The following is a 25,982-nucleotide window of genomic DNA, read 5'->3' as shown; positions in this document are numbered from 1 at the left end:
AGCTTCTGGGCAGGTCCATCGACCTCAATCGTCTGATTACCCAGCGCGTCTCCGCTGCCATGTACAAGTCCCTGGAACTGGCAATTGGGCGATTTGAGAGTGAAGACCTGACATCAATAGTTGTAAGTGCGCCCCCTTCTTTCAGGTGCAGCACACTTGGGAGAGGACTGGTTGCAAGGGTTGGAGCTGCTACTGCTTTTGTCGTTATTGATAAATTGACCTGATTGTAGGTGAAGTTTTTGCATAGAACTCAAAAAGTGTGCACTCACTGAGCTGGGCCTGCCTAGGCATTTGCTCTTAGCGTCCACAGTTCCAAATTGACTTCAGAGGACACATAGTTACATCTCACTATTGCATAAGATATGGTAAAAGAGTAAAAGGTGAGAAGTTTTAAATTAAAAAGAAATTAAGACAGACAAAAAGGATTTGAGAGAAAATCGTGTAGAAGATGAGATAGTGAAGATTCAACATAATGTGTCATAGAGGCCCCTGAAGACAAAAACCAAACAATGAGATGGGACAAACATTAAAAATGCTATTTCAAGAAAACTTTGATGAAAAACACAGTATAAATACTTACTAGAAGCAAATATCACATACCAGGGAAAACAGACCTAAAGTGGCCAACACCAAGGAACATTGTAGTGAACACTGTAGTATTGAACTTTTGAAGAAAAGGAAAAGTCCTGTGGATATCTGAGCAGAGTGATCAGGGAAAGAAAAATCCAGTTGTCCTCAGACCTGAGCTGGCAGAAAAGGAGGTGCAATTTAAGAATCTTTTTGCCAAATCTGTCAGGATTAATGACAGATTAGGCATAATGGTTAGGAATGATGGCTGCAGGCACATGCTAATGAACTTATGATAACTCCAGGAAAACTCTTTGTCCTTAGAAATCAGCGGTGGGTTGGGATTGTCTCCTGGACCCACCTCAGAGCCGAGCATTGCCACAGTAATGAGCATGCTTCCCTATCCTTCCTCAGGATCCAGGCTGAAGTGGCCTTCCCTTCAGCCTGGCTTGGACCTGGCCACAGTGTTTTCATGTCCTTGGTCTTTCATGACTTAGTGGAGTCTTTGACCAGTATAAACAGAATGCAAGTCACAGAGACCATTTTAAATTTACTTGTAGTCACGTTAGAAAATGAGAAAGAAATAGGGGGAATTAATTTTAATAATCTATTTTATTTAATCCAATATATCCAAAAATTGACATTTTAACATATAATTGTTATAAGAATTTTATTGGCATGGATATTTTCTGTTCCTTGTGTTCATATTTGGCTTCTGAAATCTGTCTGTATCTCACACATATGGCACAGCGCGGTTCAGGCCACCACGTCCTTGTGGCCATATGTGGTCAGTGGCTGCCAGCGTGGATGGCAGAGCCCCGGGCGGGTTCACGAGGGGCCGTGTGAGAGCCCAGAAGGCCGTCTGCGCGCTGCCCACACTGCCGCGCAGCTTTGCATTACCTCAGGTGTTTCAGGGAGGCGGACTGAGGCTGACCCCCGAGGACACAGTCTGTCATCAGTGCGGGGGACACATCTCCGTGTTCTCTGCCCCGTGGAGGGTCTGGAGGATAGCATCGGACGGTGGGGCATCTCTGCCATTTTAAGAGCCCTGGATAAGGCGTGATGAACTTAGGTGTGAGAAGTAGGCTTGCATCACCTGTCAGACCCCCAGCATGTGGGCTCTTGGCCTAGCACACTGACCCAGCCACGTGCTGTCCTGCTCCGCCCGCCTCCGGCCCCCACCACGGCCCTGCCCATGGGAGGGTGGAGGCCACCGTGCCACACCCAACTCTGCTCTCCCGTGCCTGACTTTGTGGTCCTGTAGGAGCTGGATGGCCTCTTAGAAATCAACCGCATGACCCACAAACTGCTGAGCAAGTACCTGACTCTGGACAGCTTTGATGCCATGTTCCGGGAGGCCAACCACAACGTGTCTGCACCCTACGGGAGAATCACCCTCCATGTCTTCTGGGAGCTCAACTATGACTTCCTGCCCAACTACTGCTACAACGGCTCCACCAACCGGTAAGCGTGGCGCCTGACAGGCAGCTCCGGGTGCCCCGTCACTGGGCAGCGAGAGAGGATGGTCTCCGGGCCCATCTTTCCCCGTGTCCAGGATACGCAGGCCCTTGTGATTGCCTCTGTTTGCAGGTGCAGCCCAGGGCCAGCCCTGGGTTCTGTGGTCGTGGCTCTCATGTGCAGAACACACGTGGGGCCAGCGTTCCTATCGTGGGCACTCCCGTGGGGCCCGCCTCCATGCTTTTACGTCTCCCGATGTTGGGATGTGCTGGGCGACTCTGCACTTGTCATGCTTCCATGCTGGGATGCTGGAGCCTCCCTCCGCCCATCTACCGTTTCATTACTGTGCTGAATGCACGGAGCGGCCTGCTGGGCGGCGGCGTGGCTGCTGGCTGCAGGGTCACGTGGTCCGCATCCTGGGAAGGCCCTGTGTCACTTCCGGCTCTGTGCAGAGCCTCATTCCTGCTGTGTCAGCACATGCCAGGGGCTCGTGGGATCGTGTGTGTGTGTGTGTGTGTGTGTGTGTGAAACAGAAAACATGGGTGGGTGTGAGAAATGGGAGTGAGGGCGAATGAGGGTGTGTGTGAGAGACTGTGTGTGTTTGAGCGTGATGACCACTTTTTTAAAGCAAATGTCTTTTGCTTTTACTTTGCTTCCCTACTGCATCTGAACATCCCATCCCTTTAAGTGTCAGCTGAATCACTACTGACTTTTAGTCCTAGATTTTTGTGTTTTAATCCGGGATGCAGAGGTTCAACCCCAAGGGCAGAAGGGAGGCCCTCCTTCGGCGTGACCGTACCTGCTGTTGCCATTGTCTTGTTTGGGACACCAGGCTTGGTTTCCTTGTGGGAATACAGGCCTCTTGCTGGTACATGGAGGTGTCCCATTAGGGCCATCGTCTCAACCCCATGTAGCACCAGGGGGCATGTGGCCATGGCCATGAGAGCCACTGGTGAAGGAGCCCTGGTTGGCCTCCTTGGGTTCAGGGGCCCTATGCCCAACTGGGTATAATGCACTGAAACCAAACTTAAGGTTTTTTTAGGGTTAGAATTAACTAGAAAAATATTTTTATTACACAAGTCATGCATCATAATTATAGAAAAGCTAGAAGTCATGTTTGTGTTTGTGTGTGTGTATATGGAATATTATGGGGGCAATAATTAAATGCCTAGAAATTTCCCTTGTAAAATGTCTGTCTTTTAGAATTTTTGCCATACAGGCAAATATACATGTGTACTTTTTATTTTGCAGAAATGGAGGCATACTGCTAAGTTCACATTGTTTTATTCACGTCATATGTCACAGTGAGGGGTATTCTGTGTTAGTGAGGGTGCATATATGCTTATTGTGCATTTGAAAATCTAATTCATGGCCATTTGCAAGATTTTCTTTGCTTTGGTTGGTCCATTTGGAACTTTGGGAATTAGTTTCTGTTATGTCTGTTAACAGGCTTCCCTGGTACCTCAGCTGGTAAAGAATCTGCCTGCCCCTGGAGAAGGGACAGGCTACCCACTCCAGTATTCTTGGGCTTCCCTGGTGGCTCAGCTGGTAAAGAATCTGCCTGCAATGCGGGAGACCTGGGTTTGATCCCTGGGTTGGGAAGATCCCCTGGAGAAGGGAACAGCTCCCTGCTCCAGTATTCTGGCCTGGAGAATTCCACGGATAGTCCATAGAGTCGCAAAGAGTTGGACACGACTGAGCAACTTTCAGTTTCACTATGTCCCTTAAATTATTTTGCCTAGTGCTTAGAATTGGCATCTTCAAAGGTGAAATGCAACAGAACCCTGTTATAGACAAACTGAGAAAATTTGTTACAGTGGGGGCAGGGGTGGGAGGGTTAGACTCAGGCAACATAAGGAGTTCTAATGTTTTTCTTTATTTGAGATTGCATTTTTGATCATCTAGCATTTTGTCGCCCTTTAAAGAATTCCCAGAGATCTTGTAAAAGGAGCAGTTGAAGATGTTTCCTGGACCCCCTCTGTGCCCCCTGCACTGCACGTGTGGCAGCAGGGGCCTGTTCTGGTCGTCTTAGCGACGGCCCAGCGGGTGAGGGCTCAGAGACCACAGCAGCTGTGCGGAAGGGCCGCGGGCGTGGGGGCGGGGCAGGCAGGTGGAACTGACACGATGATGGAAATTCATGTAAACCCTGCTGTGGAGTCACTGCGTTGTCTGAAAACCCTCCAGGAATGATGAGTGGTGGGTGTGAAGTTAGGAAAAGAGATCTACGCTGAGGCCTTGCTTGCCAAGCTGGGTTCACACGGGTACCCTCGCCTGATGGAGGCTGATTCTGGGGAACAAACCGCCACCCAGGCTGCCTGTCCTAGTCGCAGCAGGAGTCTTGTTACGAGAGACAAGGGACTCAGGTCGGGAAGCGGTGCCCCTGGCCTTAGCAGGAGCGGGGCCAACCCCCAGGCGGTTACTCTCGCCGCCTGGTCAAGCTGTGGGTCCGTGGAGGACACTGCAGCGCAGGTGTGTGAACTGCCGTGAGGCCCCTCTGCCCGCAGCCCTGGAGCCCGTCGCATGTGAGAGCGCGTGTGATCAGCCTGCAGTGGAGGCTGCCTTCACCTGCTGGTGTGTGTTCCCGCCTCCCAGGAGGCGCTGATAAGTCGCTCTGCCCCGGGCCCTTGAAGCCTGTGCCGCCTTCAGCAGGCTTGGTGATCGCAAGGAAATACAGCTTCACATGCATAGGAGCTGCAGTCTGGCAGGGGCCGGCATAAAGTGACATCAGCCTTCTTGGGCCCAGAAAACCGTGTGCAGTTCAGAGAAACCATCTTCACCAGGGCAGCTCTGCTGGCCTTCACCTTTCTTAGTGTTGGCAAAGTCAATTACTTCTGTATTTTTAACAGACTTCTAGTAGATCCCCTAGGGCTTCATTATCTGGAAAAGACAGTAAAAAACAGGATTTTATAGCTCCACCTTGCATGTGGAAACCTGAGAAGACAGATAAAACTATGCCATCCAGTATCTTAATTCCACACTGAGGGTTTTCTGAGAGCTGCTTGCAGGAAATCCGCACTCCATTTGTTTCTTGTCATAGCTCCTTATTTTGCTGCTTATTTCTGCTTAATAATTTATGCCTGGTGACTCTGGGAGATCACATGGGGTGACATGTGACTTAAATTTAACCTGTACAGCTACTGATTTTGACAGTGTGATAGCCCTCAAAGTAAGCCAGCCTTTGGGAAGAGTCTGCCTGTTTGGCAGCAAGACTGCTGAGGAGGGTGCGTCCAGGGTGCAGTTACCGCAGGCTATCCCTTCACTGGCCGTTGTAACATCTGTCCCCTGGTTAGCGTGCTGCTTATGCTAAGTTGCTTCACTTTTGTCCGACTCTGTGACCCCATGGACTGTAGCCTACCAGGCTCCTTTGTCCATGGGATTCTCCAGGCAAGAATCTGGAGTGGGTTGCCATACCCTCCTCCAGGGGATCTTCCCTGGTTAGGTTGCTGGCTGCCAAATTTCTCTGCTGACATGTTTCCATTTTTCTGTTTGAAATTTGTAAGTAATGTTTAAGGAGATAATCTAAAACTTTCAAAATGGTTCCTTGTTAAAACTTGACCCGCTAATCTGAACATCTGTTGATGATTCACACCCAAGTCAATTATCCCTGTGGTGTTTGAACAGTGGTGATTTTCTAACCTTGTCATTCCATCTACAGTTATTCATTGGCATTCTGCTGTACGTGTTAGCATTTTTTATTTATCATTAGTAGGGATGTGGGGATTTTAACACAGGGTTATAATCTGTTACTGCCATGACTTGGTTTCAGTTTTTGTGGCTCAAATCTGTCTTGTTTTGGCTCCCGGGAGCCCTTTCTGCCCCTTTTCTCTGTCTTCTTGGCTGTCCCATGATTCTTAAGCCTCCTACTGTGTGTAACACAAGAAGTCCCAGGTTCATCTTAGAATTATCCTTCTTTACTCTTGTAATCTGTGAGTCAGTGATGCCTTTTAATGGAGAATATTTTAAAATTAAGCAAAGTCTGAGTGTTAGGTGTACTCACTGCGGCTGGCCCTCCTTGTTCTCTCCTCTTTTCAGTGGTCAGAGCTGGGAAGGACTTGCACCTGTGCTATACCAGATTTCTGGGGCTGCCAGAACAAGTTGTCACAAACTGGGGGGCTTAAAACAACAGAACGTTATTCTCTCACAGTTCTGGATGCAAAAAGTCCAAAATCAAGGTGTCAGCAGGGCTGTGCTCCCTCTGAGGCCGGGCGGGGTCTTCTCTTGGTCTCTGCTGTCTCTGGTGTGGCCAGCCGGCCTTGGCTGCAGCTGCATGGCTCCCGTCTCCATCTTTGTTGGCCTGTGGCATTTTCCTCATGTGCCTCTCCCCTCTTCTGTGAGGAAATGAGTCATGTTACATTGAATTAAGGGCTCTCTCTGCTCCAGCATGACTTCATCTTAATGAATTACATCTGCAACAACTGTGTTTCTGAATAAGAACACATTCTGCGGTACTCATAATCAGACTTCAAGTTATCTTTTGGAGGGACACAAACCCATAATGTGTACATGTGTGTCTACCTGTATGCACGCTTCCCAGGTGGTGCTAGTGGTTTAGGAACCTGCCTGCTAATGCAAGGGATATAGGAGACACAGGTTCAGTCCTTTGGTTGGGAAGATCCCCTGGAGGTGAGCATGGCAACCCACTCCAGTATTCTATGCCTGGAGAATCCCGTGGAGAGAGGAGCCTGGCAGGCTACAGTCCATAGGGTCACAAAGAGTCAGACATGACTGAAGAGACTCAGCACACACCCATACTACTTGGCTTCCTTTGTGGCTCAGCTGGCAAAGAATTTACCTGCAATGCGTGAGACCTGGGTTCGATCCCTGGGTTGGGAAGATCCCCTGGAGAAGGGAAAGGCTACCCACTCCTGTATTCTGGCCTGGAGAATTCCATGCACTGTATAGTCCATGGGGTCACAAAGAGTCGGACACAACTGAGTGACTTTCAGTTAAGTCACATGCTACTTGTACCCAGCTCTCTCTCTATTGAAACCATGAATTTACACAACTTTGTCTTCGATTCCAGGTCAGCAACACAGGCTTCATTTCCATTTTTTAACTTCCTTCTATACTGAGAATTCTTATTTTGTCATTCTTAATGTATTTATTCATTTGCTGAATTCCAGGACAAGAAGAAAGTAGTTTCAGAATTACTTAACCTTCTGACTGTGAAGCACAAACCTATTAACTAGAATTCAGTGCTGTTCCCATTTTTTTGTCTTTAGATTGAGAAATTTGTATAGTCAAAATGTGGTGTTTAAAAGTTATTTGAAATAATGGAGTAACAGCGTTTGAATTTACTTTTTCACTTAAACAAGTGGAATACTGGACAGCATTTATGAAACAACTGTTTTCATCAGATGTTTCCTGGAGGGAAAAGAAATGAAGGATGGAGCTGTGTGGCTCCTTGGCTTCCTACCTGAAATCAGGTGTCTTGCTTGGTGGAGGAGACAAAGAAGCTGAGATGGCTGGATGTGCACGGCAGAGCATGGGAGAGGAAAGAGATATCAGAAGAACTCCTGGCACCAACTTAGGAGCCCTTTGTGTCTTAGTCACTCAGTCATGTCTTGACTCTTTGCAATCCCACGAACTATAGCCTCCCAGAATCCTCTGTCCATGGGGATTCGCCAGGCAAGAATACTGGAATGGGTTGCCATTTCCTTCTCTAGGGGATCTTCCCGACCCAGGGATCGAACCCGGATGTCCTGCATTACAGGCAGATTCTTTATCATCTGAGCCACCAGGAAGCCCAGTCTTTGCTTACATATGTATTTTGTGTTTTTTTTGTGTGTGTGTGCGCGTTGGTTTCTTGGTTTTTTGGTGGTTTTATTTTTGGCTGTACCCACAGCATTCAGGATCTTAGTTCCCTGACCACCTATGTGACCTGTATCTGCTGCAACGGTAGCACAGAGTGTTAACCACTGGACCACCGGGGAAGTCCCCATTCTTGAATATGAAACTGTGTGAGCTCAGTGGAACGCCACAAGCCTGGTAGAAGAACAGCTGCCAGGGAGCTGTAGATGGACTTATTCCCAGAGCTCACCAGGACTAGGAGTCACTTTAGGCTGCCTGTGAGAGTGGGGAGAGCTGCCTGAATACCCAGGCATTCGGTAGAGTTGCCGGCAGGGCCTGTCTTAGTGCCAGCACGAGGGTAGTGGCCACTTTGTGTGCTGGGCTTAGTCAGTCGTGTCCCACTCTTTGTGACCCTGTGGACTCTAGCCCACCAGGCTCCTCTGTCCATGGGGATTCTCCAGGCAAGAATACTGGAGGAGGCTGCCATGCCCTCCTCCAGAGGATCTTCTCAACCCAGGTCTCCCACATTTCAGGTGGATTTTTTTTTTAATATTTATTTATTTATTTGACTACACCAGGTCTTAGTTGAAGCATGTGGGATCTAATTCCCTGACCAGGGATTGAACTTGGGGCCCCTGAATTGGGAGCCTGGAGTCTTAGCCACTGGACCACCAGGGAAATCCCTCAGGTGGATTTTTTACCATCTGAGCCACCAAGGAAGCCCAAGAATACTGGAGTGGGTAGTTATCCCTTCTCCAGGGGAACTTCCTGACCCAGGAATCGAACTGGGGTCTCCTGAGTTGTTGCTGCTCTTGCTGCTGCTAAGTCGCTTCAGTCGTGTCCGACTCTGTGACCCCATAGACGGCAGCCCACTAGGCTCCTCTGTCCCTGGGATTCTCCAGGCAAGAACACTGGAGTGGGTTGCCATTTCCTTCTCCAGTGCGTGAAAGTGAAGTCGCTCAGTCGTGCCCGACTCTTAGCGACCCCATGGACTGCAGCCTACCAGGCTCCTCCATCCATGGGGTTTTCCAGGCAAGAACACTGGAGTGGGGTGCCATTGCCTTCTCCACTCCTGAGTTGGCAGGCAGATTCTTTACCAGCTGAGCTACCCAGCAAGCCCAGTGGCTACTTTACACCCTAACAGACCAGTTGACTTGCAAGCAGTTTAACCATCTGCCCCCCAAAATTCAGCATTCTTTAAAAGTTAAGGACAAAATCCAGCCACTCAACATCGTGACGTTTCCACATCAATGTGCTCAAGAGCCACAGGCTGCTCCTCCCCTTGGTTGCAAATGTTTGTTTCATGAGCTGTTAGTGTTTTGACAGTTACACTCTTTTATTTATTAAAGTGTGATATATGTTCATCAAGTTCTTAGAATTTAATAATTAACAAATCCATGACTTTTTAAAAAATTTATATTTTAGTTGAAGGATAATTACAGAATTTGTTGTTTTCTGTCAAACCTCAACATGAATCAGCCATAGGTATACATATATCCCCTCCCTTTTGAACCTCCCTCCCATCTCCCTCCCCATCCCACCCCTTTAGGTTGATACAGAACCCTCTTTGAGTTTCCTGAGACATACAGCAAATTTTACATGTTTCCATGAAACAAAGTAACAAAGTTTCCATGTTAGTCTTTCCATACATCTCACCCTCCCCTCCCCTCTCCCCATGTCCATAAGTCTGTTCTCTATGTCTGTTTCTCCATTGCTGCCCTGAAATAAATTCTTCAGTATCATTTTTCTAGATTCCATATATATATGTTAGTATACAATATTTATCTTTCTCTTTCTGACTTACTTCACTCTGTATTAATAGGCTCTAGGTTCATCCACCTCATCAAAACTGACTCAAATGCATTCCTTTTTATGACTAATACTACATTGTGTATATGTACCACACTTCTTTATCCATTCATCTGTCAGTGGACATCTAGTTTGCTTCCATGTTCTAGCTATTGTAAATAGTGCTGCAATGAACAATGGGATACATGTGTCTTTTTCAATTTTGGTTTCCTCAGGGTATATGCCTAGGAGTGGGATTGCCAGGTCATATGGTCGTTTTATTCCTAGTTTTTCAAGGAATCTCCATACCATCTTCCATAGTGGCTGTATCAATTTACATTCCCACCAACAGTGCAAGAGTGTTTCCTTTTCTCCACACCCTCTCCAGCACTTATTGTTTGTAGACTTTTTGATAATGGCCATTCTGACCAGTGTGAAGTCATTGTAGTTTTGATTTGCATTTCTCTAGTAATGAGCAATGTTGAGCATCTTTTCATGTGTTTGCTAGCCATCTGTATGTCTTCTTTGGAGAAATGTCTGTTTAGGTCTTTTTCTCACTTTTTGATTGGGTTGCTTGTTTTTCTGGTATTGAGTTGTATGAGCTGCTTGTATATTTTGGAAATTAATCCTTTGTCAGTTGTTTTATTTTCTTTTATTTTCTCCCATTCTGAGGGTTGTCTTTTCACCTTGCTTATAGTTTCCTTTGCTGTGCTAAAGCTTTTAAGTTTAATCAGGTCCCACTTGTTTACTTTTGTTTTTATTTCCATTACTCTAGGAGGTGGGTCATAGAGGATCTTGCTTTGATTTATGTCATCGAGTGTTCTGCCTATGTTTTCCTCTTAGAGTTTTATAGTTTCTGGTCTTTAATCCATTTTGAGTTAATCTTTGTGTATGGTGTTAGGAAGTATTCTCATTTCATTCTTTTACATGTAGCTGTCCAGTTTTCCCAGCACCATTTATTGAAGAGGCTGTCTTTGCCCCATTGTATATTCTTGGCTCCTTTGTCAAAAATAAGGTATCCATAGGTGCATGGGTTTATTTCTGGGCTTTCCATCTTGTTCCATTGGTCTATATTTCTGTGTTTGTGCCAGTACCATACTGTCTTGATGACTATAGTTTTTTAGTGTCTATGACTTGTTTTTTATCATGCGTCTTTGTGAGAGTTTAGTATGTTTAAATGAACCCTTCTGATGAAACTTAGTCAATTTTTATATTTCTGCTTTAAGATCCAACTGTTTCATTTTCAGTGGCTCCTAATCCATTATGAAGCCACAGTCTCCTGGCTCTGCAAGTGTGTTTTTGGACTTATCTTCTGTCAGTTTGTATTAGTGACCTAAGTGACCACCTCACTACCCACATCTGCCTTCCTACTCCTGTGCCTGGCATCATTGCTGTGTCCACAGGCCCCTTTTCAGAAGACTGCATTAGGCTTGAAATGGTTCTGGTGCCAACTCTGGAGGCTCTCTTTATGTTCTAGAAGAACTTCAGAGTATTTATAGCTCATTCCTAATATGGGTTTTGATTTCCTATGCAGTGATTAATTGGGAGGAAGATTTAATTGGTGAGTAATAGAAAAGTTCTCAATTTTAAAGAAGTACCATTCAATTTTTGATTTATTTTTTTTAAATCTTGTTTAGATTTGTTCGTACAGTATTACCATTTTCTCAAGAATTTCAGAGAGATAAACAGCCAAATGCGCAACCTCAGTATTTGCATGGATCAAAGGTAAGTTCTTTCGTGTTTATATTATATTATGATTTTTAAGTTCACAGTGAAGTGTATTTTGAAGTTTAGTTTGAATCAGTTTAATTGCAATAATTCAAATGTATCATGCCACATAGGGCTTTCCAGGTGGCTCAGTGGTAAAGAATCCATCCACCTGCCAATGCAGGAGATTCGGGTTCGATCTCTTGGTTGGGGAGATCCTCTGGAGGAAAAAATGGCAACCCACTCCAGTATTCTCACGTGGAGAATCCCATGGACAGAGAAGCCTGGCAGGCTACAGTCCATAGGGTAGCAAAGACATGACTGAGTGACTAAGTACACACACACATCATGCCACGTACGAAACGTGCTTGTGTCCTCCTGTTAGCACCTGTCTAAATTGTAATGTAGTGCTGCCTTATGTGTGGCTGGAGGAGTACACAGAATCCTAGGGGGCCATCTGTATTCACCAGCATTTAAATGTTCTCACTTGTAGGAAGTCAGACTCCTAAGGAAATAAGTCAGACAAGTACAAAGTGAAGTGTGTTACAGGGCCAGTAATGCATCACCGTCACAAAAAGCATGGCCGCAGATTAACTGACCACACCACCTGCCTCACCGGTTCGGGGCTGGGGGTTAGAGACGAAAGCCCCTGCTCAGTACTGCTGCTGAGCAGCTGGGCAGGTGGGACAGGTGACGGGTGGGGTGGAGCATGAGGCCCAAGACTGGCCCTTCCCCACACCCAGGTGGCACCCACGCTCTGGGACCACACAGGAACGTGTTGTCATGGTGTCCGAGCTGCCCGTGCGGTGACGCTGGGTGCCCAGCCCACCCTTTAGATTTGGTCTGCAGAGGCCGGGATATCGGTTGGGAGCCTCCTTAGAATGTGAGCCTTTCATTTCCGCCCTCTCACTGCAGATGTAGCTGGAATTCAGATGTGCAGCGGTGTTTGCACCTTGGAAATGGGTAGATAATACAGTTTGGGCTCATAAGTGGGTTCAGCCTTCCTCCTCTACCGCTTGGTAAGGGCATGAAGTGGATAACTTTAAAAGGACTAGAATAAGTGCTCTAATGCACCTCCTTTTGGAATTAAAATACAGCGTTTAACCCCCTTGGAACTAAAAGAAGTTTTATGTAATTTTAGAAGACAGAACTAGAAACTTTGGTGATTAAGACAGAAATTTCTGGAGAAGGAAGTGGCAGCCCATTCCAGTATTCTTGCCTGAGAAATCCCACGGACAGAGGAACCTGGTGGGCTATAGTCCATGGCGGTCACCAAAGAGTCAGACACGACTTAGTGACTAAACAACAAAACCATGCTCGTGTTTGCACTCCCTCCCAAGCTTGGAAACCAGTCCACGGCCAGCCCTTGCTGACGAGAGTGTATTTAGCTGCCAGAAATGGAATCAGGAACAACAGCTTGATTATCTTTAGTGCCAGCGAGCTGAACTCACACGTTTCAAATAGATTCAGGATGGTGTCATCGTCCTTGGGTAATGAAGTGACACCGCCTTGCTTTGTTTGGGACCAGCTCAGGATGAAGAAGAAACTAGAATATCTGTGTGAGACAGCTCTGCACTGGTGCTCTCAGACTTTCACGTGCTCTCCGTGTGAGTCCCCGGGACTGCAGGACATCAGACCAGTCAGTCCGAAAGGAAGTCAGCCCTTAGTGTTCACTGGAAGGACTGATGCTGAAGCTGAAGCTCCAGTACTTTGGCCACCTGATGTGAAGAGCCAACTCATTGGAAAAGCCCCTGATGCTAGGAAAGATTGTAGGCAGGGGGAGAAGAGGGCAACAGAGGATGAGACGGTTAGAGAGCATCACCAACTCAATGGGTATAAATTTGAGCAAACTCCAGGAGATAGTGGAGGACAGAGGAGCCTGGTGTGCTGCAGTCCATGAGGTCGCAAAGAGTTGGATGCAGCATAGCAACAACAATGTGATTCTGACAGAATTCTAGCATCACCGATTTAATGGACATGAATTTGTGCAAATTTCAGGAGATACTAGAGGGCTGGTGGGCTACAGTCAGTCCATGGGGTTGCGGAGAGTCAGACGTGATTTCATGACTGAAGAACAACAACAATGGTGAGCAGAAGACAAGAATCAGGCTTCCTAGAAGAGGAATCACAAAGGTGTTCTTGCTTGAGTAGATTTTTTTCAAAGTGGCGAGTGACAGATCCAGCTTCTTTGCCAAATTGGTCCTCTGTCATCTTTAACACTTACCTCCCAAGGAGTGTTCCCTGTACATAAACACTAACTGTACAGTTTGGGTATAGTGAAGGAGATGGGGTGGGGAGAATATGCAATGTGCAGGATGAGAAAAAAAACAGACCTGCACCATAATATTAAGAAGTAACACACAGAAATTAGTTTGGCAGCTGTCTCATACATTTCAAGTAGAACACAACTTCCTAACTATAATTTTCCACTTGCTAGTATAATGAAAACAAAACTTCAGGAGAGTAAGTTTACTGTACATCATCACTGGTAAAATTAACAGGGCTTTTACTTTAAAGATTGTGAAGAATAGGGAATGTATTTATTTTTTAATTTGCTTTTACTGTAGCCAGAAAGTATTTGAGTATCCCTCTTCTGGGACAGTGCACAGCTATCAGAAACACATTCTATGTGATGCAAAGCAGATAGAATGCATGTCATTGTCACAAAACCCTTGTTTTTTTTGATGGGATATTTATTATTGTCATTTACTCCGTGAGGATGACTGCTTCTGGAATCCACATCGGAACAGAGCAGAGGGAAAGTTCTGAGACTTCCCTGGTGGCCCACTGGTTAAGACTGCGCTTCCGCTGCAGAGAGCACTGGTTCAGTCCCTGATCAGGGAACGAAGGTCCTACATGCCAGGTGTTGCAGCCAAGAAAGAAAAGAAAAATGAAGGTTGTGCCACCAATCTCTGGCGCTCCAGGAACGGAGCCAGGAAAGGCCTGATTGTACATGTCCATGGGTTTCCAGCTTTCTACTCATATAAGAAACAAGGTGTGATATCCCAGTTTCCCTTTTTGTTCAGATGTAGTCACTCTAGAATAGGTTCTTTTGAGAGGCAGTGAGATTCTAGATGTTCTTGGCTCACAATGCAGAGTTATTGCTCAGGAGAAAAGGGAAACACCTAGAATAGCCTCCATAAGCCTTGAGGATGGAATGATCCCCCGGGAGTTGACGACTGATGAGAGGTTTCATACTTCCTCCTTGGAAAGAAGGCTATGACAAATCTATTAAAAAGCAGAGACATCACTTTGCCGAAAAAGGCCCATATAGTTAAAGCTATGGTTTTTCCAGTAGCTACGTACAAATGTGAGTTGGACCATAAAGAAGGCTGAGTGCTGAAGTATTGATTCTTTTGAACTGTGGTGTTGGAGAAGACTCTTGAGATTCCCTTGGACCGCAAAGAGATCCTAAAGGAAATCAACCCTGAATATTCATTGGAAGGACTAATGCTGACGATGAAGGTCCAATAATTTGGCCACCTGATGTGAAGAGGCTGACTCATTGGAAAAGACCTTGATGCTTGGAAAGGTTGAAGGAAAAAGGAGAGGATGAGACAGAGGCAGAGGATGAGACAGTTAGATAGCACCAGTAGACATGAATTTGAGCAAACTCTCGGAGATAGTGAAGGGCAGGGAAGCCTGGCGTGCTGTCGATGGGGTCACAAAGACTTGGACACTATTTAGCAACTGAACAACAACAGCTCCTGAGGATATTCATTCAGAGCTGAACAACCAGCCTTGCTAGTCCAGGTCTTCAGAATCTTCTTGTCCTGATGTAGTTCTCTGTGTTTGTAGAGGAAATATTTAAGACAGTTATAAGAGGGGAAGGGGAAAGAATACAGAGATGTAAAAGGAGGAATCCTAAAACCCTTCATTCAAAAGTGGTAACTTATATAACCTATAACTTACATAATGTATAATACAACACATACATTACATCCTCTGTCCGTGGAATTCTTCAAGCAGGAATACTGGATCAGGTAGCCATTCCCTTCTCCAGAGGATTTCCCGAGCCAGGGATGGAACCTGGCTCTCCTGCATCGCAGGCAGATTCTTTACTATCTGGACCACCAGGGAAGCTCATAGGTTAACTCACATGACATATAACGTGACACTTGGAGCGTCACTGAGAGACCGTGCAGAGATGCTCTCAAAAATACCACCGTTACGTCACAACCGAGTTCAGAAAATGTCTTACGTGACCCATAGGAAGACAAGAAGAAAAAGCCTACTTAAAAATCAGTAATTGCATTATTTGTGAATGTATTATATATAAGTAGTCTAAAGATAGTTCAAAGGCAGAGATTGACTGTGGATTAAAAAGTATGACTGCATAAGAAACTCACTTCAAGTCAATGATATAAGTAAATCACGCATCAGGGGCAAAGAGGGAGGGACATAACATAATGATAAGGTGAAGTCACCAAGAAGATATAGCAATCCGTAATGTTTTTGCCCCAAACAACAGTTTCAAAATACTTGAAGCAAAAACTGACTAAGTGAAAGGAGAAATGAACAACTCCATTGTTGTAGTTGGGGAAGTCAACTTTCCTCTCACTTAGTAATCGAAAGAGTAAGTGTTCAGAAAATCAGCAGCAAAGAAGAACGAGCACCACCAACCAGCAGGATCTCACGGACATGTGTAGAACATTTCAGCCAACAACATCAGAACACACGTTCTTTTCAAGTACCCATGGAGCATTCTCAAAATAGACCATGTCCTGGGCATTAAAACACCCTCAACAGAATTCAAAGTATTGAAGTATTACAGAGTGTTATCTGACTACAGTGAACTCAAACTTGAAATCAGTAACAGAGATGACAAGAAGATCTCCAGACACTGAAATTAATATATTTCTAAATGATCCTTAGGGCAAGAGGAAGTCTCAAGGGAAGTAAATCAGAATTTGCAGAGTGCAGCTGAAGAAGTGCTGAGCATGAAATACATAGCACTAAATGCTTAACATTAGGAGTTTCGCTGACGGGTGTGCACCTGCGTCCTTAGACAAACTTGGAGGCCTTATCTTACCAGAAACTACCCTGCCTACCTTTCTTGCCTGCCCGCCATGCGGGGGCTGCTGTCTCCAGCTCCCTGGTACCCACTGTCCCATCAGAACCTATTGTTGGGCGTCTCCCTTAGGAGACGGAGAGCAGTAATATGGGGGCAGCAGTGAGGTTCTAAGATATATTCATTTCTCATTCCAAGACCTCAAAATATTTTCTGTAGTTTAATAAATGTTGGAAGACCAAATGGTTTTGTTTTCTTCCTTCTGTTTTAGCGAGCTTGTTTTCATGTCTTCAGGTTGAAAACATAGATACCAATGAAGGGCAGTCTAACAGGTTCTCTGGATCCCTGCACCCGAGGGCACTGTGTGCTAATGCATGTAGATGTGGATTCTTCATTTTCATGTGTGCATGGGGCTAGACTGAAGACCTGGCAGCTTCATCAAGCACTAATGTTCTCTGCCCCCAGGCTTTAAACCTGGCCTATTCGAGCATCTACGGCAGCTACCGGAACTTTGTGGGGCCCCCACACTTCCAGGTCATTTGCCGGCTGCTTGGCTACCAGGGCATTGCAGTGGTCATGGAAGAGCTGCTGAAGGTGGTCAAGAGCCTGGTATGTTTCCCTCTGGTGGGTTTCCTTCCCAGGGTTGGGGGAAGGATTCTGTACCCAGTTCCTGTGTGGCGAGGGGCTGCCCACCCCATCAAGGTTGCTTTTCTTCTGTGTGTGAGATTTCCTTTCCAGCCAAAGTGATTCTCAGTCCTGGGTCATTACCATGCATTTTACTAACAAATTTGTTTTCAAAAGTCCCCATCGCACCGACAGCCTGCAGGGTAATGTGGCTGGTGGTTGACACAGACCATCTCTCGCAGCTACAAGGCACAATCCTACAGTATGTGAAGACGCTGATGGAGGTGATGCCCAAGGTCTGCCGGCTGCCGCGACATGAGTACGGCTCCCCTGGTGAGCACAGCGTCGCTCTGGGGCGCACGGGGGTGGGCAGTGTCAGCCCCAGGCCACTTAAGGGAAATCAAGTTGGAAATTACTGGTAAGGATCAGATCTGCCTTCCCCAAGTGGGAGAAGGTGGGAAGCCCAACCAGAAGCTGATTGTTTCCAACAGAACAAACCAGCCTTTCAACCAGGAGCAGGTGTGCGGGGGTGGGAGAGCTGGGTGGGGGGTGACAGTGCTGTGAGCCCTGTGCCCCTTGGCTCTCCTACAGTCGGGATCTTGCAAATCACCGATGAGGGAGGGGCAGGGAGCCCCACTGCCTGGTCCAACTGCCTGCCCGTCTTCAGCGGCCCGGCCTCGGGGGCCCCGTGCAGGGGGCCGCTTCCCCTACCATGCCCCTTGTCCGTCTCGGTCCGGCAGCCTGCCTCTACTGAGGGCCTGTCTCCCTGACTGGCCAGCTGCAGGGCCCTCAGGCAGCTGTGGTCTTTGGGGTGCCAGAAGAACCTATGTGGCCTGACCAGAGTGGATTTGGGGCTTTCTACATGGATAAACTTCATGACCTCAGAGAGCTTTGTTTGTGATAAAATTGAACTACAAGAACCCTTGTCTCTTAACAAAGCTGCCTTTTATCTCATATCTGTTAATACTTTATTGAAAGCTGGAAAACTATCTTGTTGGTCACCAAGGAGACACTGTCCTGATAGGCAGCTGACTGGTGTGGATGAGCCCCTGGGTGTTCCTGGCACCACCCAGGGCTGCTGGTGGTGTTTGAGGAGGTGACCCATTTGGCCACTGGGAAGGGAATAACCATTGGTATGTCCTGGCTTAGGGAAATCTCAGAAAGCAGACGAGTAATGTTGGGATAATAAAACTAGTGCTCAGATCCTTATTAGAGGTGGATATTGTAAATGTCAAAGACAAAGCCATTTAGGCCAAATCCAGAGCTGGCCTGGGGGAGAGCTGCGGACTTCCAGGCTGGTTCCACGCGTCCTCACCCAGCAGGCGTGGCGTCACTGTGGAGGTGGTGCCGTATTGCTGAAAGGACCCCCGCTCTCAGGCTCACTTGGGGTGGACCACCAAGAGGAAAGGATGGTCCCTCAGGCAGGCACGGCTGTGGGGCCATTGTGGAGTGCACTCAGGGCCTGACCTGATGGGATGAGAGGTTTGAAATTTCTTAAGTATCCAGCATTTTTCTCAGTGTTGTTTTGCCTGTTCTGGGTCTTCTGTATGACTATAAATTCTGGAGTCACCTTGGGGATTTTGACTGTGTCAGCAGTGAATGCACAGAGTGCTTCCTAGACTTTATGCTTCGCATTTTTTGCAACCTTATGACAACATCCAGAACCTCCAGGAGAGTGGGGAAGATGTGCTGTCTTTCTCTGGAGCTCTGAGAGAAGGCATGCGGATTCACCACTGAGTATGATGTTAGCTACAGGGTTTTTGTAGATGTCCTTTATCAGATTAAATACATTCCCTTCTATGCCTGCGAAGGAATTTTTAATTTTATCAAGTACCTTTTCTACCTCTGCTGGAGATGAGTGTGGTCTTACTCCTTTATTGCAACATGATGCCTCCTCTGAAGGTATACACAGACCTCAGAGATGTTGCAGATCTGGTTCCAGCCAGCTGCAAATTACCACAATAAAGCAAGCCATATGAATTTTATTTCCTGATGCATATAAAGTTATGTTTGTACTATGCTGTGGTCTGTTAAGTGTGCAGAAACACAAGATACGCCTTTTAAAACATACACATCTTGGACTTCCCTGGTGGCCCAGTGGTAAAGAATCCACCTGCCGATGCAGGGGACACGGATTTGATCCCTGGTCCAGGAAGATCCCAGATGCCCTGAAACAACTAAGACAGTGTGCCACAAGTGCTGAGCCCTCCCCCCGGGGCCTGTGCTCCAGAAGAAGAAAGGCCACCCGAAGGAGAAGCCTGCGCGCTGCAATGAAGAGTACTCCCTGCTTGCCACGACTAGAGAAAGCCTGCATGTAGCAATGAAGACCCAGCACAGCTGTAAATAAATAAACTAAGGACCTTAAAACAGGTCATTGCTAAAGAATGCTAACCATCATCTGAACCTTTAGCAAGTTGTGATCTTTTTGCAATAATATCAAAGATCCCAGATCACCATGACAAGTATAATAATAATGAAAAACTTTAAAATATTGTAGGAATTATCAAAATCTGATAGAGACATGAAGTGAACAGATGCTATGGGGAAAATGGCACCTATAGATTTGCTTGACACAGGAGTGCCAGAGACTTTCAATTTGTAAAAATAATATCTGCAAAGCACAGAAGAACAAGCCGTGCCTGGATTGGGTTGACAGGCTTTGGAACTGAGGACAGGATCCAGGCGGTGGAACAGGAGACAGGGCCACCTGCTTGGTGGACAGGATGGCAGTGTCAGAGTCTGCTGTCGGCACGGGCGCTTCCGGCCGCGCACTGTCACGCTCCGCCCGTCCAGCCTCTCCCAGCCCCACATTCGTTCTCCCCCACTGCAGGCATCCTGGAGTTCTTCCACCACCAGCTGAAGGACATAGTTGAGTATGCAGAGCTGAAGACGGTGTGCTTCCAGAACCTGCGGGAGGTGGGCAACGCTGTGCTCTTCTGCCTGCTCATAGAGCAGAGCCTGGTGAGTGCTGAGCGCCGCCGGGCCCGCGTCCCACCACGCCCCTTCCTCCTCGCGGACGACAGAAGAGGCCATTCTTTAGATGCTGCACTTAGTGGCGTTATTTAATGGGGGAAGGAGAACAAGTGTTGTAAAGCACTTATCTTTTTTTCCATGGTTATTTAGACTTTAATTTGAATTTGTTCCCTACAATTGAAAAACAGAAATGCAATAGTTCATTTAAGAATGTTTTACTGTGTGAACATTGTAAGAATGTTTTATATAGTATTTACCACATCTAAATTAACATATACGACATACACATAATATATAAAGCTGCTGCCCGGGAGAACTGTCTGTGATGGAAAATTCCATAGCTGAGGCTGTTGAGACCTCAGAGTGGGGCTCCATGTGACTGAAGAACTGAGTTTTAAATTTCATTGAATTTTAATTTTTTACATCGAAATAGGTACACATGGCCCATGCCTGCTGAGGTGGACAGCATAATAAAGCAAACACTGGAGCCCAGCAACACCAGGAAATCACGCGTGGGGCACCCGCAGTCCCACTGCCTGCCTGCGGGGGCGTCCTTCAGCCTCTCCCTCTGTCCCTGTGGTCACGTCAGCTGCCTGCTCTGCACTAGAGCCCTCTGGAGGTGGCCTCACTCTTCTTTCAGTTGGCCCTGGGGAGCGGGGCGTCTTCCCTGCTGCTGGGCTCTTCTCCTTCTGTTAAATGTTCCATTTGTATCCTTTGTCCACTCTACTACAACTTGTGTATCTTCTGTGCGTTTCATGCAAATGCTAATATCGTTGTGTATTGCTCAGTCATGTCCAATCTTTTTTTGTGACCCCATGGACTATATCCCACCAGGCTCCTCTGTCCATGAGATTTTCCAGGCAAGAATGCTAGAGTGGGTTGCCATTTCCTTCTCCAGGGGATCTTTTCGACCCAGGTATCAAACTTGTGTCTCCTGCATCGGCAGGCAGATTCTTTACCACTGAGCCACCAAGGAAGCCCAGTACCGCTCCCTGATTTTAGCTTGTCTTTTCACTCTAATAGTGGCGATGTTTGAGAAACTGAAACTCCTGATTTGACTACAGTCTCTTTTCTGTGGTTCTTGTATACAAGCACTTCTTTTATCTCTTCAAAGAAGTCCTTTCCTCTCTAGGAATCATAAAGACGTTCTTTCATATTTTCTTCTAAAGATTTCAGGTTTTGTTTCTACATTTAAGTTTATAACCCTTCTGGAGTTGGTTTTCGTGTGTAATGTGAGATGTGGGTGAAGATTCTTTTTTCCTCGTGGGGCCACCAGTTGTCGCTTCTCCAGCGACTGAAGGAAGACTCCTTTCCTTGTCGGTCAGCAGTGACCCTCCGTCATCCTTCAGCTTTCTGTGGCTGTGCCAGTCTGTCTCTTGGTTTTCTTCCTCCTCCTACGAGTCTGTTTCTGTCCATGGCTTCTAACGTGCTGTGTCACTCGTGGTAGCTCTAACTAAAGTGTTAACCCCTGGTGGGACATGCCCCTTACCTTATTCTTCTTCAAGCACATGCTCCCTCTTTGTGGATCTTTGCTCTGCTCTGAAAGTATGGGAATTAGCTTGGACCAAATACCCTGAAAAAGCACACTGACATTTCAGTGGGAATTTTGTTACATTTCTAGCTCTATCTGGGGAGATCTTTGCTCTGGTACTTCTTAAAGCAGTCTCTTCTCTCTCTGGAGCCTTGGCACCTTGGCAGAGGAGGCAAGGTGTGTTTTACAATGACCTGGGCCAGGGTGTTCCATATACTGTGCAGGGTGTGGCAGTCAGACTGCAGGCCTGGACCAGGCACCTTACACCTGGTTACTCAAAAAAGATATGTTGGCTGTCCTGTCAAGGAGCCCAAGTTCAGGTGCAGGGTGCAGTCTCCGGTCAGGACCTGCATCTCTCAGACTCGACTCTGCCACTCAGCTCACAGAAGACCTTTTCCATGTGGTGCCAGAGGCGGGCAGCTCCCAGGCCCTTGCTGTCCCACTGCCTGCGACTCAGCCCAGCTGCTGCCTGCAGCCGGACTGGTGGTGCTGGGCCAACAGGCCCCTCCCCAAGGAGCAGTGTCCAGGGCAGCCGTGCTCCAGGAACAGCTGAGGGAGAACTGAATCTTTCACCTAAATACACGTGAATTTTTAGCAGCAAGATAAGTTAGGGGAAATTCTTTTAAATAGTAATCACTCACCATGAATTTTAAATATTTAATACAGGAAGAGTCCCTTCATGTGTAACTTTTCCTGAACACATACATAAAATGCAGTATCTCATCTGTGTGTATCCACACCCATCTCCGCGTTCCCTTTTTCATTTGACAGTAAATCTGGAGATCATTCCACATTAGTAAGTGGTGACAGTCATCAGCCTTTTTCAGCTGCGTGATACTCCACAGACATTACGCTCTAATCTGTGTTTGCGTGGTATGCCTTCATCGTCTGATGCCTTCCTTCTGTGTGGAGAACTTGTGTTCTTTCTGGACTTGGGCATAGGAGGTGGTGGGGGGGGCGGTGGTCAGCATCCTTTTGGAAGGTTCTGGAGGAGCAGGGCTGGCTGGCTGACTGCTCTTCCAAGCTTATGTTAGGTGACGACAGGACCTTTACATGATGGGTACAGAAAGCCTTCTCTTCCTCCTCTTGGTCTTAGTTTTGCTGTCATCTTTGTGGAGATCCTCAGAAGGGAAACTCTTTATCAGTTAGTCTGTTTCGATTCTCTGATGACCATTTCTTTGTTTAGCAGTTTGTTTATCAGGATTTCAGGATGGGTGTAGAGTAGGAGGCAGGAGAGCCCACTCATTTCCTGTCTTTTTGTCCTGTGCTGAGCACATCTCTGTCTTAAGGAGTTTCCCTTGTTTATGGGCCCTCTAACTAGGGAAGGGCACCCTTCTTGACCATCTTTGGGTTCATGGTAGAGTTTTAGATGTTCTGCAACCCCTTTGATATTTTGCTTTTTTCCGTAAGGGTGGTGTCATCTGCATATCTGAGGTTATTGATATTTCTCCAGGCAATCTCGATTCTAGCTTGTGCTTCATCCAGCCCGGCCTTTTGCGTGTTGTACTCTGCATATAAGTTAAATAAGCAGGGTGACAATATTCAGCCTTGGCATACTCCTTTCCCAATTTTGAACCAGTCCATTGTTCCATGTCCAGTTCTAACTGTTGCTTCTTGATCTGCATACAGATTTCTCAGGAGGCAGTTAAGATCGTATAGTATTCCCCTCTCTTTAAGAATTTTCCACAGTTTCTTGTGATCCACACACTCAAAGGCTTTTGGCATAGTCGATGAAGCAGAAGTAGTTGTTTCTCTGGCATTTTCTTGCTTTTTCTGTGATCCAACAGATATTGGCAATTTGATCTCTGGTCTGTGTTTAATCAAAATGAAAATTGAGTAAGTAAAAATGAAAATTCAGCTCCTTAGCCACATTCCAAGTATTTAATCACCACATGTTGCTGGTAGCTACCTGGACAGAACAGCAAGGGACATTTCCACCAGCGCAGACACTCCAGTTGGGCAGTGCTGCTTGCAGTGTTTATTTTACACAAAATGACAAAGATGGGCCTTGTTTTCAGCATCTGATTTCTTTGTCCATCTGTACTGTGAGATAAGCTTCTTCATGCAGCCTTCTTTTTCATGGTTCTAGTCTCTAGAAGAAGTATGTGACCTGCTGCACGCAGCCCCTTTCCAGAATATCTTGCCAAGGGTCCATGTGAAAGGTGAGCCAGTCCTCTGACCGGGGTAGGGACGCATGTCTGTGTTGCCAGAGAGTTCTCTTTAGTTAAAGAGCCAGCTTTGAGTTTGCTTCCTGTTCAGTCACATCCTGGAAGTAAAGTTGAATGAATACTGAATAATGGAAGTATTTAGGATGGAAGTGTTGTATCTTGATTGTGTTTCAGAATAGCATGGGAGCAGGGGTATTGGGTATATATGAAAGAAGAATGCCATGAGCTCATGATTGTAGCAACAGATAGTCACAGAGGCTTCATTGTACCATGCTATTTTTGACTACATTTGGATTTTTCAGTAAGTTTTAAAAAGTTTGAATATTGAGCAAAGACTCAGTTCTCTATTTGAGTTAAAATAGCAGATGAGCCAGTTCCATAAAAGAATTTTCAAAGAGAACCTCTATGCATAATGTTAAACATTTTTCATTTGTTTTTTTTTCTTTTTTTTGACAAAATTAAACTTGTGCAATTGTTATTCATACAAAGGAATAGGCTATAAAATATTTTTTTCCACCGTAGAGGGAGAGAGACTTGATGCGAAAATGAAAAGACTAGAATCAAAGTACGCTCCATTGCACCTTGTCCCTCTGATTGAAAGACTCGGAACTCCACAGGTAATGCAACATGCTGCTGTGAGCTGGGCTCCCAGTTGGGTCAGTCATTGGCAGGGTTGATGGACTGTGGGTGAGACCTAGTCCTAAGGCATCAAGAGATTGCATGGGCCTGCTCAGCCACTCAGGCCTGAGTTTCCGAGTGAGTTTTATAATAGGACCTTGTCACAGGGTGGCGGGGAAGTTTGAATGAGCTAACACGTGAAAGGATGCAGAACATCACCTGGCAGGTGAGACGTTCACAGTACACACTGCTGTTTTTGTTGTCTGTCCCTTCATGAAGAAAGCTTTCTAAGAACAGAAGGCAGGGAGGAACTTAAGCTAGCTACATCACAGTCTCAACCTGTTGCCATTTTGGATGAGATAATTCTTTGTTTCGGGGGGACTGTCCTATGAATTGTAGGACATTTAGCAGCATCCCTGGCCTCTACCCACTAGATGCCGCTAGACCCACAAGCTGTGATAACCAGAAGTATCTCTACACGATGCCATATGTCCTCAGGAGATAAATCTCTCCCTTAAGAATAACTGTGCTTGACAGTTCTATTTAGTCTGATAAGACATATAAGTAATAGCTGACATATTTTGTTGATGTTTATTTTTAAAAACCTTCTTCTGCAAGCTGTGATAGTTTCCAGTGAGTCGAAAACAATACTGGAGTGCTTCAGCTTCAGCATTCTGGCTGCCTGCCATGCCTGTGACGTTTTGTCCTTTCTGCAGCAAATTGCGATAGCAAGAGAGGGGGACCTGCTGACAAAGGAGCGTCTCTGCTGTGGCCTGTCCATGTTTGAAGTCATCCTGACTCGGATCCGGACCTTTCTGGACGACTCCATCTGGCGCGGGCCTCTGCCCAGCAATGGGGTCATGCACGTGGATGACTGTGTTGAGTTTCACAGACTGTGGAGTGCCATGCAGTTTGTCTACTGCATTCCTGTGGGAACACACGAGTTTACAGTCGAGTAAGTGAGTGCTCAGGGAGGGGAGATGGGAGGGAAGCTGGCGTTAGGCTCACGCAGAGGACCACTTTCCTCTGGAAATGGATCCCCATGTTGCTGAGCTGCAATAAAGCGGCTTAAGTACGGGCTGTTAGCTGATGCCTAGGAAATGCCTCAGGGCTGGGCTTCTGGAGTTTTCTGAACTCATGGAAACTTAAGCAAGTCAGGTGTGTATTTTGCTAGACAGGAGGACCAACACTTCATGAACTCGTTCTTCATGGTGGGGCCTTGATCTAAAAAGAGGTTCAGAAAGAGTTTGCCAGAGGAACCCCGAAGAGGTGTTTACCAAAGCAGGGACACACCTCTGCTCATCACTCCCTGCAGGACACACAGGTGGTCTGGCCACTGGCATCTGATCACCCGTTCTACCTCCTGCTTCTTGTCCCCAGGCAGTGCTTTGGCGACGGGCTCCACTGGGCTGGCTGTATGATCATCGTGCTCCTTGGGCAGCAGCGGCGCTTTGCTGTGCTGGATTTCTGCTACCATCTGCTCAAAGTCCAGAAACATGATGGCAAAGATGAGATTATCAAAAACGTGGTATGTGGAAGCTTCACCAAGATAGACACTTCCTATTAAAAGTTTTTTTTTTCTTCTGGGAATGTTTCTCATCTGAGGACAAAAGGTGCCCCCAAATGAAACTTTCTTCTTACTCCCCAAATGAATCTAAATAGAATTAGTAAGCAAAGGAGTCTGGTTCTGTTTTCCTTCTATTTTCAAGGTATCTAGATCTACTTCATGTTATAGAGCCTGTAAGAT

The 25,982-nt window shown here is 46.4% G+C and overlaps 1 protein-coding gene across 2 annotated transcripts in view; it reads left to right on the top strand.

The window, feature by feature from the left end:
• The window catches only part of CYFIP1 (cytoplasmic FMR1 interacting protein 1), a 100,040-nt gene that overhangs the window by 69,772 nt on the left and 4,286 nt on the right, over window positions 1-25,982 (top strand). For both annotated transcript variants that reach the window (XM_043894426.1, XM_043894427.1), the window contains exons 21-30: window positions 3-122; window positions 1,832-2,031; window positions 11,241-11,328; window positions 16,787-16,930; window positions 17,188-17,278; window positions 19,776-19,906; window positions 23,539-23,611; window positions 24,140-24,234; window positions 24,952-25,190; window positions 25,616-25,763. In XM_043894426.1, the coding sequence (XP_043750361.1) occupies window positions 3-122; window positions 1,832-2,031; window positions 11,241-11,328; window positions 16,787-16,930; window positions 17,188-17,278; window positions 19,776-19,906; window positions 23,539-23,611; window positions 24,140-24,234; window positions 24,952-25,190; window positions 25,616-25,763 (1,329 nt within the window). The remainder of the gene's footprint in view (window positions 1-2; window positions 123-1,831; window positions 2,032-11,240; window positions 11,329-16,786; window positions 16,931-17,187; window positions 17,279-19,775; window positions 19,907-23,538; window positions 23,612-24,139; window positions 24,235-24,951; window positions 25,191-25,615; window positions 25,764-25,982) is intronic.

Source organism: Cervus elaphus, chromosome 33 (assembly GCF_910594005.1).
Source record: "Cervus elaphus chromosome 33, mCerEla1.1, whole genome shotgun sequence".
Lineage (NCBI taxonomy): Eukaryota > Metazoa > Chordata > Mammalia > Artiodactyla > Cervidae > Cervus > Cervus elaphus.
Note: the sequence above shows the minus strand (reverse complement) of the source record. Positions and strands in the feature narration are given on the sequence as shown.